General features: G+C 45.0%; 1 protein-coding gene across 3 annotated transcripts in view; it reads left to right on the top strand.

Annotated features, from left to right (window-relative positions):
* The window catches only part of MOB3B (MOB kinase activator 3B), a 203950-nt gene extending 194507 nt beyond the window's left edge, over positions 1–9443 (top strand). For all 3 annotated transcript variants that reach the window (XM_060155180.1, XM_060155179.1, XM_060155181.1), the window contains exon 4: positions 7382–9443. In XM_060155180.1, coding sequence (XP_060011163.1) covers positions 7382–7411 — 30 coding nt within the window. In that variant the 3' untranslated portion in view covers positions 7412–9443. The remainder of the gene's footprint in view (positions 1–7381) is intronic.
* Positions 9444–12568: the final 3125 nt, after the last annotated feature.

Below are 12568 nucleotides of genomic sequence, written 5' to 3'. Positions count from 1 at the left end.
TTCAAACCCACTTTCCCAAATCTGTCTTCATCTGAGAGGAGGCTGAGGAGAGGTGAGGGGTGGCCGTGCTCCAGCTTAGGGGGCTGCCAGGAACTGGGGGGCCCTGAGGCTGTGCTGCTGGTTGGTCACAAGGAAGCACATTAGAAAAGGAGCACCCCTCCCCCCGGCCCCCCTCTCCCTGCCCCGCACCTTGGCCCTTTTTGGTGGACTCACCGTTTTCCTTTGTCTTTTTGGCAACTATCACCTTAACATAGTGCCTTTAAAATGTGTTGGTGGAGCTCCATTACTGGAGAAGGAAAGTGTGTGTGTGTGTGTGTGTGTGTGTACCTATGTTCTGTTAGATGAGAGGCTGTTGATTGAATACTTCCCTCTTTCTGCCAGATCTAACGATATGCTGTGTGTTTCAAGCTACGCTGTTTTCATGGTGGCTGGTGGTGGGAAGGACCCGCTTACACAAAGGTCATTTTCACGAAGCGCTGGTCCCAGTGTTCTCATTCTTATCACACTGCGGCGCCTTCTATACCCACCTTCCTTTCGTCCCTTTGTGTCCTGTTCTTCCTAAATCATTGCTTTATTTCCAATATTCCTTCCTCCCCTTTCTCCTTCTTGTTTCTCAGAATTAGCAGAAAGTTGGTGAATTAAAAACAAGAAATTGGCTTTAAAATGCTGTTGCTGTAGCACTTCTGTGCCCAATATATGTTAAAACACTAGAAAAACTAAGAACCTCAGTCCTTTCTTTATTTCTCCTCCCAGTGGAGTAATAGAAACAGGATGTATTTAGTCTGCTTACTCGTTTTTGTTTTTGAGGCAACCAGATCTGACCCTTATCCTTCCACTTGGCTAGCCGCGTGAACTTGGACACGTTACTTCAGTTCTCTGAGCCTGTTTCCTCATCTGTAAATTTGAAGGAGCAATGCCTACTTCACAGAGTTTTGAGCAAGAAGTACACACAATAAATATAGGTGCCTCCACCATAGTAGGTATTCAGTTTGTATTTTCCTCTACCTCTCGTTTTACTGGGTCTTTAAGACCTAATAATTGTTCATCTTCATTGGATTTTTGTCTAATTAGCAAATATTTTTACAGCCCCTTGTATGTGCCAGGCCTTGTGCACCAGGGTCCAAACAGAAACAAGATATGGTTCATCTCTTCCAGAGCAATCTCTTGCTGGAACCAGGAATTAATAAAGTGTCATAGAACAATGTGAGAGGTACTATGGGCACAAAGGGAAAGCAGAAGAGGACTACCTGAGACTTCTTGGGGACGGGGTGGGGAAGGTAGGAGATGGTGTTCCTGAGGGGGGAAAATGGTCAAGGGTCTCGAAGGATGCTGGAGTTGGGAGAAAGGTGTTTTGGGAAGAGAGGAGCAAAGGAAAGCGTGTATAGGGGCATTGCTGTGGGCTCAACGGTAGAGAAGGTGAGTTGGGGAGTGACGGCCGAGTGGTTGAGTAGTCTACACCAATGCTAGATGCTAGAGTTGGGACTTAGTTTGAAAGCTGTGGAGAGCCATTTAGGTTTTAGGTTTACGTGGAGGAGAGCCAGTAATGCAAGAGGGATTTTCCTGAAGCACACTGAGGTGATTCTTAAGAAATCCTTGTGTACACAAGTTGCCTCTCTGAAATCAACGTGGAGTGCAGGGTCCACAGGTCAGGAGTCCTGGCACCATTTATCAGTGGTCCCACCCTCGGCAAGTCACTTCCTCCCTCACAGCCCGGTCTTCACATCTCTGGAATGAAGGTCTTGGACTAGATCACATCCAGGTGTCCTCCCAGCTTGAACAGTATAGTCCGTGATCCTGTGATTCTGTCACTCATTTTTGGAGCTCATTTTATCATTCCTAATGTTAACTTATTCATATGGTTATGCTAGCATGATGACTGACACCTAGCAGACATCACATTTCTTTCTTCCATGTGAAAATTTGATTACTGGGATGTGTGATGGTATGGTGTAGTAAGCTAAGTCAGTTGGTTTCTTTGTAGCCTTGGTCGGGTCAGAAATTATTTACGTGACACGGAATGAATCATTTTACTTCTCTGGACAGTTTATTCCCTCCGTGGCCAGTTCTCAAAATGGCTACACTGAGAGATAAGAGGAAGATTTGACTCGTAGAATTCACACAAGTTTGTTCCATGTATATTAAAACAAACAAACAAACAAATAAAACTTTCAAATGCTAGCAAAGATCTGTATTTTAATTTTAAATGTTTTAGATCAGAAGTGGCTGAGTATCTTATGCAGAAGATATGCTGATTTCATCCACCACCACCGTTCCCCACAAAGACTAGGCAAAATCATTTTAACTTCATTTCCAAAACTATGATTTCAATGTGGAGATTTGGTCTACTTCTCTCTTTTTTTTTTTTTTTTTTTTTTTTTTTGCGGTACGCGGGCCTCTCACTGTTGTGGCCTCTCCCGTTGCGGAGCAACAGGCTCTGGACGCGCAGGCTCAGCGGCCATGGCTCACGGGCCCAGCGGCTCCGCGGCATGTGGGATCTTCCCGGACCGGGGCACGAACCCGTGTCCCCTGCATCGGCAGGCGGACTCTCAACCACTGCGCCACCAGGGAAGCCCCTACTTCTCTCTTTTTTTTTAAATGACTGAAGCTTATTTTTTAGGAAAAATTACATGTATATTAAAAATATCTAAAAAGCTAGAGAATATGTAAAAGGCAAATGTCAGAAATAGAAAACATATATTATTCCATTCACCCAGAGGTAAACTTATCATGCTGGACTCATACTTTATATTTTTTCCTAATATAATTGGATCAAGCCATACATACTGTTATGTGACTTGACCAACATATCCCTCATCGTATATTACTATATAACAAAGTTTTAAGGGTCTGTTCAGATTCAGGCAAGATGAAATGGTGAGTTCCTGTGCTGGTAGAAAGCAGTGTGATGCAGGTGTGTGCAAAGTGATGGAGGAACTCGGGAAGGGAGCTAATTAACCCTTTCTGACCTTGAAGGATATCAAAGTTTGCCAGGCATAGAAGGGCAGAAAGCATTTGCCAGATGGAAGAAACAGCCGATGAGAAGCTACTAAAAACGTTACAGACCGGAGCTGTTGGAGAACGGGGAGGAGTCTAGTTTGCCTGATGGGTGTGCTGAGTGGGCCGGGCTTCAACAGGAGGTGAGCAGGGTGGGTGGATCCAGTTAAGAACAGCTTTGTTTGCCAGGCTGCAGAGTGTGGACTTTGTTCTGCTGAGAGTCGGGAATCAGGGACTTTGCAGAATCAAGTTCTGCCGCAATGGTACCGACTGAGCACAACAAAAACCTGACCTTACACTTTCCTTAAGAATGGATTTTTAAAAATCTGGGTGCTTGAAAAGTCTTCACGTACAAGCCAAATACAGCCTTTAGCAACATTTCTCAGAAAATTCACACTACCTCTGCAGAAACCTCTTAAGCGCCTGCTGGAGTTCTTTAGTGGACAATACATGGTGGGTTCATATAACTCCTGCAATGGCAAATTCATCCCTACAGAGCAAACTGCATAGGAGTTGTTTAAGCCAACGTGTGTTGGCACTGCTGGATGCCTGCAGGAGGGCTGTGATGAAGAGGAAAGCCATGGAACCCAATATTGTCTGGTTTTTGTTTGTTTTGGGGTACGCGGGCCTCTCACTGTTGTGGCCTCTCCCGTTGCGGAGCACAGGCTCCGGACGCGCAGGCTCAGCGGCCATGGCTCACGGGCCCAGCCGCTCCGCGGCATGTGGGATCTTCCGGGACCGGGGCACGAACCCGTGTCCCCTGCATCGGCAGGCGGACTCCCAACCACTGCGGCACCAGGGAAGTCCTGTCTGGTGTTTTTTTTTTTGGTTTGGGTTTTTTTTCCTCAGAACCAGTTGGTTTTTAGCCAGCCCATTGGCGCCACCCAGTGGGAAATCGCTAGAATACAGCCGTGAAGGCTTGTAGGCTTTTGCAGGGCGGATCCAACTGAGACGTCCTTCCTCAAGTTTCAGATCTATTTCAACCATTCATTCCCTGTAAGAATGTTAAGAGGCCTCATAGTAAACAGTTTTTCTCCTGCATTTGAGGCTGCACGGTGTGGTGAGGAAAGCACTGGTCCTGGCTTTTCACAGACTAACTCAGTGGCTTTGCTTAAGTCCCATATCCTCTCTCAATCTTTTCCCTCTTCTGCTTTCCTTAAAAAAAAAAAAAAAGCCTTCCATATTTCTTGTGTCTATAGTCTTTTAGTGGCATAATTGTTTTAGTATTTACCGATTGCACTTGTAACTCAAAGTGGCATCAGTCTGGATAAAGAAAAACTATCTGTTTGGCATTTTGAAAATTCAGGAACGATTGCAATTAACTGTTAATTAATATAAGTCAATATCACTCAGATGCATATTCATAAGAATGTCTCAGAGGCTTAAACCATGGTCATGTGGTGTAGTGGAAAGAGCTGGCCTTTGCATCCAGCTAGATCTGAATTTAAATCTCTACTTCTGCCACTTTCTGTGTGACTTTGATAAGTTATTCTCTGTCTCTGTGCCTGTTTCCTCATCAGACCAATGGGGATGGCAAAGCTTACTTCACAGGATCAGGGTAAGGGTTACATGAAGTGATATCTGTAGAACCATGAGGGACACCGAGACTAAACAACAGCAAACCTTTGTTTGATGGAAGAGCAACTGTTACCATTTAAGCTCGGCAGCTCACTGTTCACCATACCTGTTCACCCTGAGCACATCACTTCTGCTCTGAGGCCTGAATTCCTCTTCTGTCAAAGTTTTACAGAGGCAATGATAGTAATATAACCACCTGAAGCACCTGCAACTCATAGGGGCTTAACAAATGCTAGTTCCTTTCTTTCTGTAATCCTGACCCATTGCAAATAATGATGAGAATTAGTTATAAAGGCAAAGTTGTCTTCATCCCATGATCTCTCCTTCACTCTCTTGCTCTCACTCTTTCAAACACACCCACACACACCCGCGCGCGCGCACACACACACACACACACACACACACACTTTGTATTCCCACCTAATTTTTCCCATCTCTGTCACAAAAAGTTAACCAAAAACACAAGAACCTTTGGAAGCTTAACAGAGGAACAGCAAATTCCTTTTCAGGTTGTCATCATCTATTTCCATCCCCCCACACCAGGTGCGTGGGTCCTTTTTCAAATAGTTGTGCGCTTACCTGTCTCCCCACCCCTGCGTCCCCATCCTGCCCCGGCCCCCCTGCTCCAGCCACAGCAGCATCAGATTCCTGGCGGGCTCCACCTCGACTGTGCTTCGCTCCAGCCACAGCCCCTGTTCTCCAGTCCCCCTTCTCCCACCCTCACCTGTCAGACTCTTCCTCCTCTAGGTTGTGGAGTCCATCTCAGTGGGTACGTTATCAGAGAAGTCTTCTCAAGGCTCTGTCTTCCCAGCACACAGTGACTGCTGCCATGTTTGTGCTTCTGGAGAGATCAGGAAAGGGAATGAATGCATACTCTGTCCAGGAATACTTTTTAACCTTCCCACTCACCTCAAGTAGGCATCACTGGCCTGCTTCACAGATGAGGACACTGGGAGCCCATTCGTTGCTGGATTGCACAAACATTTTATCCATCATCACTTGCCAGGCACTGGGGAGACAGCACAGACCACAGACACAGCCCTTTTCTCCGTGGGTCTTACAGGCTCTTACAAGGGATGAATCCAGGAGGCAGGAGTGAAACAGAAAGACTATCCTGGTTGTGGAGAAGGGTGCTATGGAAGAGCAAAAGAGGAGGTGATGCCCTATCCTGGAGGTTCGGAAGGGTATCCCTAGAAAGGGGCCACTTCAGCTAAGACCCAAAGGCTCAGGGAGGTCACGCAGGGTGGTAGTGAGGGCAGAGTGGGATGGGTGGATTGGGTTCTACCATGCCTCATCTCCTCCTCTAAATATTAACATTTATGTCATTGTATTTTATACTGTTTTCTCCCTGATAGACTGTAGTTCCTTGAGAACAGTGACCTCATCTCCCAGGCACCTGGTCCATAGCACAAGTACGGAGCATAAGTAAATGGTCACTTAATTTTTCAATAGACGTATCTCTACATAATTGCCTTGCTTAATATTATAAGGGCGCAAAAGTACCTAGATTCTGTTCTGTATATTTGGTTATTTTTTTAGCCAGCACATTGGCATCGTTTTCTGATCGAGTCTCGGAGCAGCTAGCATGCCTATTCGCAAGCTCCTGTTACTCAGATGTTTCCTATTTGATAGGGGGCGCTGGAGGGTGAGCTGGGGTCAGCGTGCAAGAGAGGTAGCAGCTGGCGTCAGCTCTGCAGCAGGTGGACCTCAGAAGCGGCTCATTCATCTCACTAAAATATATGAAACGTGTCCTCCTAAATGCCACAAGGCACAAGTCTCCTTCCCAGCCTGCGATCCAGGACATTCTTAAGGATGAAAGAGGAGCTGCTGCCCTGTGCCAGGCACTGTGCTAGTGAGGGTTTCTTCTTCCTGACACCTTGGAGCTCACAAGTAGAGCTAACCCACATGCCCGTCGCCCATGTGTGTGCACGCGCGCGCGCACACACACACGCACAGGTGTACAAACTGGCCCCTTGCACGCAGGCCTCCAGGTGGGCACAGGTGGGGGGCGTGGCTGATGCACAGTGGGAGGGGCGGGAGTGCCTGAAGGCCTCCCAGGCAGATCAGAGTCATCTTGCTGGAGTTGGGAAAATGAATGGCAATTAGCCCAGAGAGCAGGGCGTGGTAGGAGCAGGCCACGGGCAAGGGTCTCGCCTGTGCAGAGACCCAGGGAAGGAGAACAGATGGCACATTTGGGATCTATAAATGCCCACAAGAGCATTTATAGAAAGGCCAGCTGGTTGTGGTTGACTGTCAGACACATTGGGATAGTCTTCATTTCTATTAAGAAATGTCCTTCCTCCCACTTTTCTCGACTTGTACCTATCCTTCATTTTTTCATCTTTGACTGAAACGTACGTAAAGAGAAATTGTGCTCTACTGTAAGAAAAACAGCCGTCTAAATCCAATGATCATATCAACCAGTAAGTGATACTTCACTCCTGATGGGGAGACTGCTGGGAGTGGTGGAGACTAGGGCAAACTGGAGAGTGTATTCTGCATCTGAAGAGGACAGCAATTCTCAACTCAGCTGCCCAGTGACTCCAGATCTTGCAATTTTTCCAAAACACAGAGCAACCTGGAATTTTGGCAAGTTAGCTGAGGTTTTTAAACATTGCTTTGATTTAAAAAAAAAAAAAAAGCCTGCAGCCAGTGGAACACATCTGTATGCAGAGCCTTATTCCTGGGCCATGCTTGCAACCTCTGGCTTAAAGGCTCCAGAGGTTGCCAGGGTATTTTCAGAATCCTTCAACAAGTCACTGCTCTGCTTATAGTTACTCCTAACCATCCTTCTCCCCCTGCTTTCCAGAAAGAGATGACGAGCAGGATGTGTCACTAACGCCCCATCTTACCCTACGGAAGAAAGAGGAAAAGCTGTTTCCTCCTGGAGTCCCGGGCCGGCAGGAGGGAGACCTCCCTGGCTGAAAAGGCGCACCTACTTCCGGGAGCAGGCATGCTGGAGACCGGCGGTGACTCCTGAGAGATGTTCCCCGCTCACTTCGTGTGCTCTTAACCGTCTGAGCGCTGCTAGCCGTGACCTGTGGACCTGGCCAGGAGAGAAGGACGGCCCCTCACCCATCCTGGAGGAAGGAAGCCTCTGCACTTACATGCGTGTCGCAGTTCTGCCTGTGACCTGCCACCTAAGCTTTACTGGAATTCAGGTTTTGAGACTGAGATACTTACCTGTACTTTTCCACTTACCTGTCTCATCAGCCGGCTGCCTTTTCTGTAACGTGTTTTCTGAGTACCCAGTGAATTTTGGAGCTCTGGACGCACAGCCAGTTTTTCTCTAACAAGCCTTCCTGTGCGGTCCCTGCAGGCTCTGGCCCTGATGCCGTGGTCTTGGCTGGGAGGTCCGTCCCACAGCATCAGTGCAGTTTCCCCCATAAGCAGTTTGACCAGGGACCACTCCACGGGGTGGCTTGTCTTGCCCCAGATAGGGTCTGCACACTTTCATAGCAGGGAGGAGACTGGTCTCTAGCCTAAGGCTAACTAGTTACCAGTTCACCCTCAACAGAATGTGCTTTTTATAACCACACCATTCCTTGTCTCTTCCGTTCAAGATGTTTTTTTTTCCCTGATTTCCCCGAAGAGAGAAATAAAAGGAAGTTATAAATGACCAAGAATGATCAGCAGACGCCCTGAGCCAAATTAGTGCAGTGTTTGTTCCTTATTAAAGGGTGTGGTGGCTATCTTCGAACAATACTGAAATTTCAGTGGAAAAAAAAAACCCAACAAAAGTACAATGGGTCATTTGGGGCCTGTAGCTCAAATGCCCCGCCCACTGATTCTTAATCGCCCCAGACGGCCCTCTGAGCTTCTAGATCCAGCCGATGTTTTCTTCCTCTTCCTCTGCGCTCTCCCTTCCTCTGCCTTATGATATTATGGCACAAAGTTAATTTCTGCCCGGAGGATGCTGGGACCACAGTTGCCAAGGTAACGGTGGAGCTGGAGCCAACTTCCTTCTCCCATCCTTCCCAGTGTTTCTATCCCAGTAGACAGAATCATTCTGTGCTACATCCTGCCTTTTGAAAGCTAAGTGACTTTTAGCTGAAGCAATGTTGCCTTCTCTGATTCATTCGCAAAACCGTGGTGGTCCTGAGAGCCTATGACTAGGGGGTGATGATACTTCCAGTGAGCATTTGAATTCGACAAAATAGCAGTTGGTGGAGGGATGTAGATAAGAATGTATTAGGGCATTTCAATGTAATACTGATTAAAGAATAACTCAACAGCTCTGATTTTGTTTCATTGCATGTAATGTGTTAAAACCATTTGGAGCTGCTGCGAGAGCCTAGAAAGGCATGAAGTCTTTCTTGGTCCAAACAGAAAGGGTGAACTGTCTGGGCACCGTGGCATTCTGTGTTGACCTAACCCGGCAAACCGACCCTTGCTTTGTATCTCGTCAAAGTTGTCTCATGGAATCCAAGTGCTGCTACCTCTCTCCATATTGTTGCGCTCTGATCAACAACAAACGTACCTTTTTTGCTTTTTGTTTTTTTGCTTCCTAAGTAACTTCGAGAGGACAAGATAGGCGAAGATTTTTCTCAGCATCATTTTTGGCTGAAAGGATATCTGACTGTCCTAAGCATCTGGAGATCAGACAAATGAGCCCGTCTTCCCGACCCGTGCACGATGCAGTTAGTGCCACGTGGGAGTGTTGAGCAGTGAGACAGAGAAATGACAGCATGGAGCCCAGGCCCTGGGAGGAACTCTGAAGCTCTGCACAATGGAAAACACAGGAGTTTTGCATTAAAAAGTTGACTAAGTTGGGCTTCCCTGGTGGCGCAGTGGTTGAGAGTCCGCCTGCCGATGCAGGGCACACGGGCTCGTGCCCCGGTCCGGGAAAATCCCACATGCCGCGGAGCGGCTGGGCCCGTGAGCCATGGCCGCTGAGCCTGCCCGTCCGGAGCCTGTGCTCCGCAACGGGAGAGGCCACAACAGTGAGAGGCCCGCGTACCGCAAAAAAAAAAAAAAAAAAAAAAAAAGTGGACTAAGTTCCGGTATTTCAATAATGCCTGATCAAGTAGGATGCTGGACTCTGAAGACTTCTGTTATGAAGTCTTTTGAAGGTTATTTTCTGTTAACTGTTTGTGCATATGCAATTTCCACTCAATTAAAAAAAAATCCAGAGTTTTTTAAAACTTCTTGGAACAATTTCCCCCTGGTTGTATTGCTCGCTGCGCTAATCGGCACTGCTAGGGTAAGTGCTGGCAAACCACTCTTAGGTTTTAATTACAGACTGTTCCTATTCCCGTAGAACTTTGTTTGGCAAATTCTGAAGAAAATCATTACAGACGATCTTTTATCTCTTTGGCCTGACTACATCCTAAGTACCTCTCCTGGCAAATGGAGATCTGAGCTCCTGGCATCTCTTCAGGCATCTCCTACTCTCTGCGTCTGAGACTGACATCTTGCTTCTTCCTCCTAACCTGGCTCGCTCTCCCTCATTTCCCACTTTTTTTGTTTTTAGTTGAGTAATACATGTATCGATGATTTTCTTTTTTTTTTTTTGAGAAATGTCAAAGTGGAAATTTCAAAAAGGAAAGATTACAATGACATCCATATACCCGTAGTTGTCATTCTCTTTAGTTAATGGATTAGAGTCCTTCTTTTATGTACGTGTGAGGTGTGTGTGTACGTGTGTGTGTGTGTGTGTGTGCGCGTGCGCGTATGTGCGTCTTTTATGACACTGACATTAGTAAAGAGTTCTGGCTGGTTTGTTTGTAGAATGTTCCCCAATCTGGCATTTTTTTCTGATTGTTTCCTCATTATTAGATTCAGGTTAAACATTTTTTAGCAAGAATACTATGTAAGTGATGTGTTTCTTTCCTTTTGCATCATATCAGGAAGCATATAATGTCTAGTTGTCTCTTTTTATGATAAATATTAAGCTTGATCAGTGGGTTGAGGTGTTGTCTGCCTGATCTATTCATTATAAAGTCCCATAATTCATTATAAAGATCTGAAGTTCCGTGTGCATACATTTTATAGAGTGTGAGACTGTACGTATGTGCTTTCCTTTCCTAACATTCACAAAGAGGTCCAGGATCTCCAAAAGATTACAGCCATTGCAGTTAGATGATATCAGTGACAGAGAATTCATCTTTTCCCATTTAACAGAAGAGGACACAAAAAGTTTCCCTCTGCAGGTAATGCATGAGTATGCTGACTAATGAGAATTTGTGCGGTCCCTGAAGCCAGAGTTAAGACATATATAACTTTTTTTTCTCCCATCCTCAGTGACCTCCCATTCAGACCGATGGTTTATTTTAGAGAGCGTGCATTTTCATTGATGGTGATTGCCCAAGGGTGCAACAATTGATTTGGGTGGGGAGGAAATCTTATATATTACACTGGGTCATGGCCTGACCATAGTACATATACAGATGTGAAGTATATATGTCGTATTAAATTTCCGTAGGGATAGGGAGATGATTAGGAATAAAATGTCTAAAAAGGCTCTGTAGGAGGATGATAATTTTAAAAAATTGAGAAATACCCATCTGGAGTCAGTTTCCACTTCTGAGATTTCTCATTTTCTCTTCCTGGGGTGTTTGCTCATTTCTGAGCGCCAGGATGAATGGAAGCAACTTCGAGAGATTTCTTAAGCTATTCCTTCTACCCTCCCAAACCACATCAATAATATTCCAGGTGAAAAACCAATTCTCCTCTCAACGATCTTCAGCCACAGAAATTCTGCAGCATCCTCTGGTATAACCCACAGACCAGATTCAATCTGAAATCCTCCCATTCAACTTGAGTTAAACTATTATCTATGCGTTTCAGCTCACCTTTTCTAGTATCCCACATTACGATCCAAAGACTGTATAAGTAAAAACATACTAAATGAGAGCTTTATTTGCATGGCCACTAAATATTTGAAGACTGTTACCAGTTGTCTTTCAGCCTTCCTCCATTTATCATCTCCCAATGGTGGAATTCTCTTGGGAGTCTCGTTGCCCCACTGCTAACATTGCTGTACTTGAGCCTGAAACCTTCCCAAAGCTCTCCATGTCACTGTGCATTATGGATGTACCTAGCAGTGAACATTAAGAAATTACTGCACGCTGTCTCCAAACTATGTTGTGTCTTTGCTAACTCTTGACTTGATTTTATACACTTATAAATGTTCTTTTCTATTGTATTTGCCCGCACTAAATCCTTATCTATATTCTGTTCCGCCATTTTGCTTTTCTTCTTTAGCTTCCTTCCTTCCTACCTTTAGCGTTCCCTGTAAGATCACACTGAGTTATTTTGTTTTAATCCCCTCTTTAATTGGCAAAGCATTAGGGGACGTGGATAGAATTTCTCTTATCTTTTTGTGGTGATTATGTCATTCTGGTCATTAATGGAAGCACATCACTTCCTATGGTCTCTAACCTTACACCGCTTCCACACCCTATGGGTATCACACTGTGAGAACAAGAAATATCATAGGAAAAGTACAGCCACCAAGGAATGTGTACAAAGGCAAAATCACTAAAAGGAATCTGATGTGTCACTTGGTTAATACTGTTGTCCTTTGTGCTTTGATCATTTTCGTTCTTAATGAAATAGGTGATTCTCTCCTAGAATTAGCGAAACAAAGCGTGTTTTGGAACTAATGGGGTTTGTTTCCCTGCTTTTAAAAATATATCAACAAAAAAACTTATAACACGTTGTTTCCCTCTGGGCAGTTATTAATTCTGGGTAACCAGTTTTCAATGAATAAATAAGGATTTTTGTAACTTTTAGAGGGAAGAGTCCATTTCTAATCTGACAGTTAACTGTTTTACTAGCTTTTAATGTTCTAATTTCAAAGTTTTTCAGTATCTTTTCTAATTGCATCAGAAAAAAGATTTAGCATATTTTTAGTTCCATTTGTGATTAAATTAAGGGTTTGGTTCTCAGAACAGACTAACAATGAAAAACAATTAAAATGCAAGATAAAACTAAAGGATATTTATGAAATCAGTTTTATGTGAGCTTAGGAATTCAAATGTTACAAATAAAA

Source organism: Lagenorhynchus albirostris, chromosome 7, assembly GCF_949774975.1.
Source record: "Lagenorhynchus albirostris chromosome 7, mLagAlb1.1, whole genome shotgun sequence".
Taxonomy (NCBI): Eukaryota; Metazoa; Chordata; class Mammalia; order Artiodactyla; family Delphinidae; genus Lagenorhynchus; species Lagenorhynchus albirostris.
The sequence above is the reverse complement of the archived record's forward strand: the minus strand, read 5'-3'. Positions and strand labels throughout refer to the sequence as shown.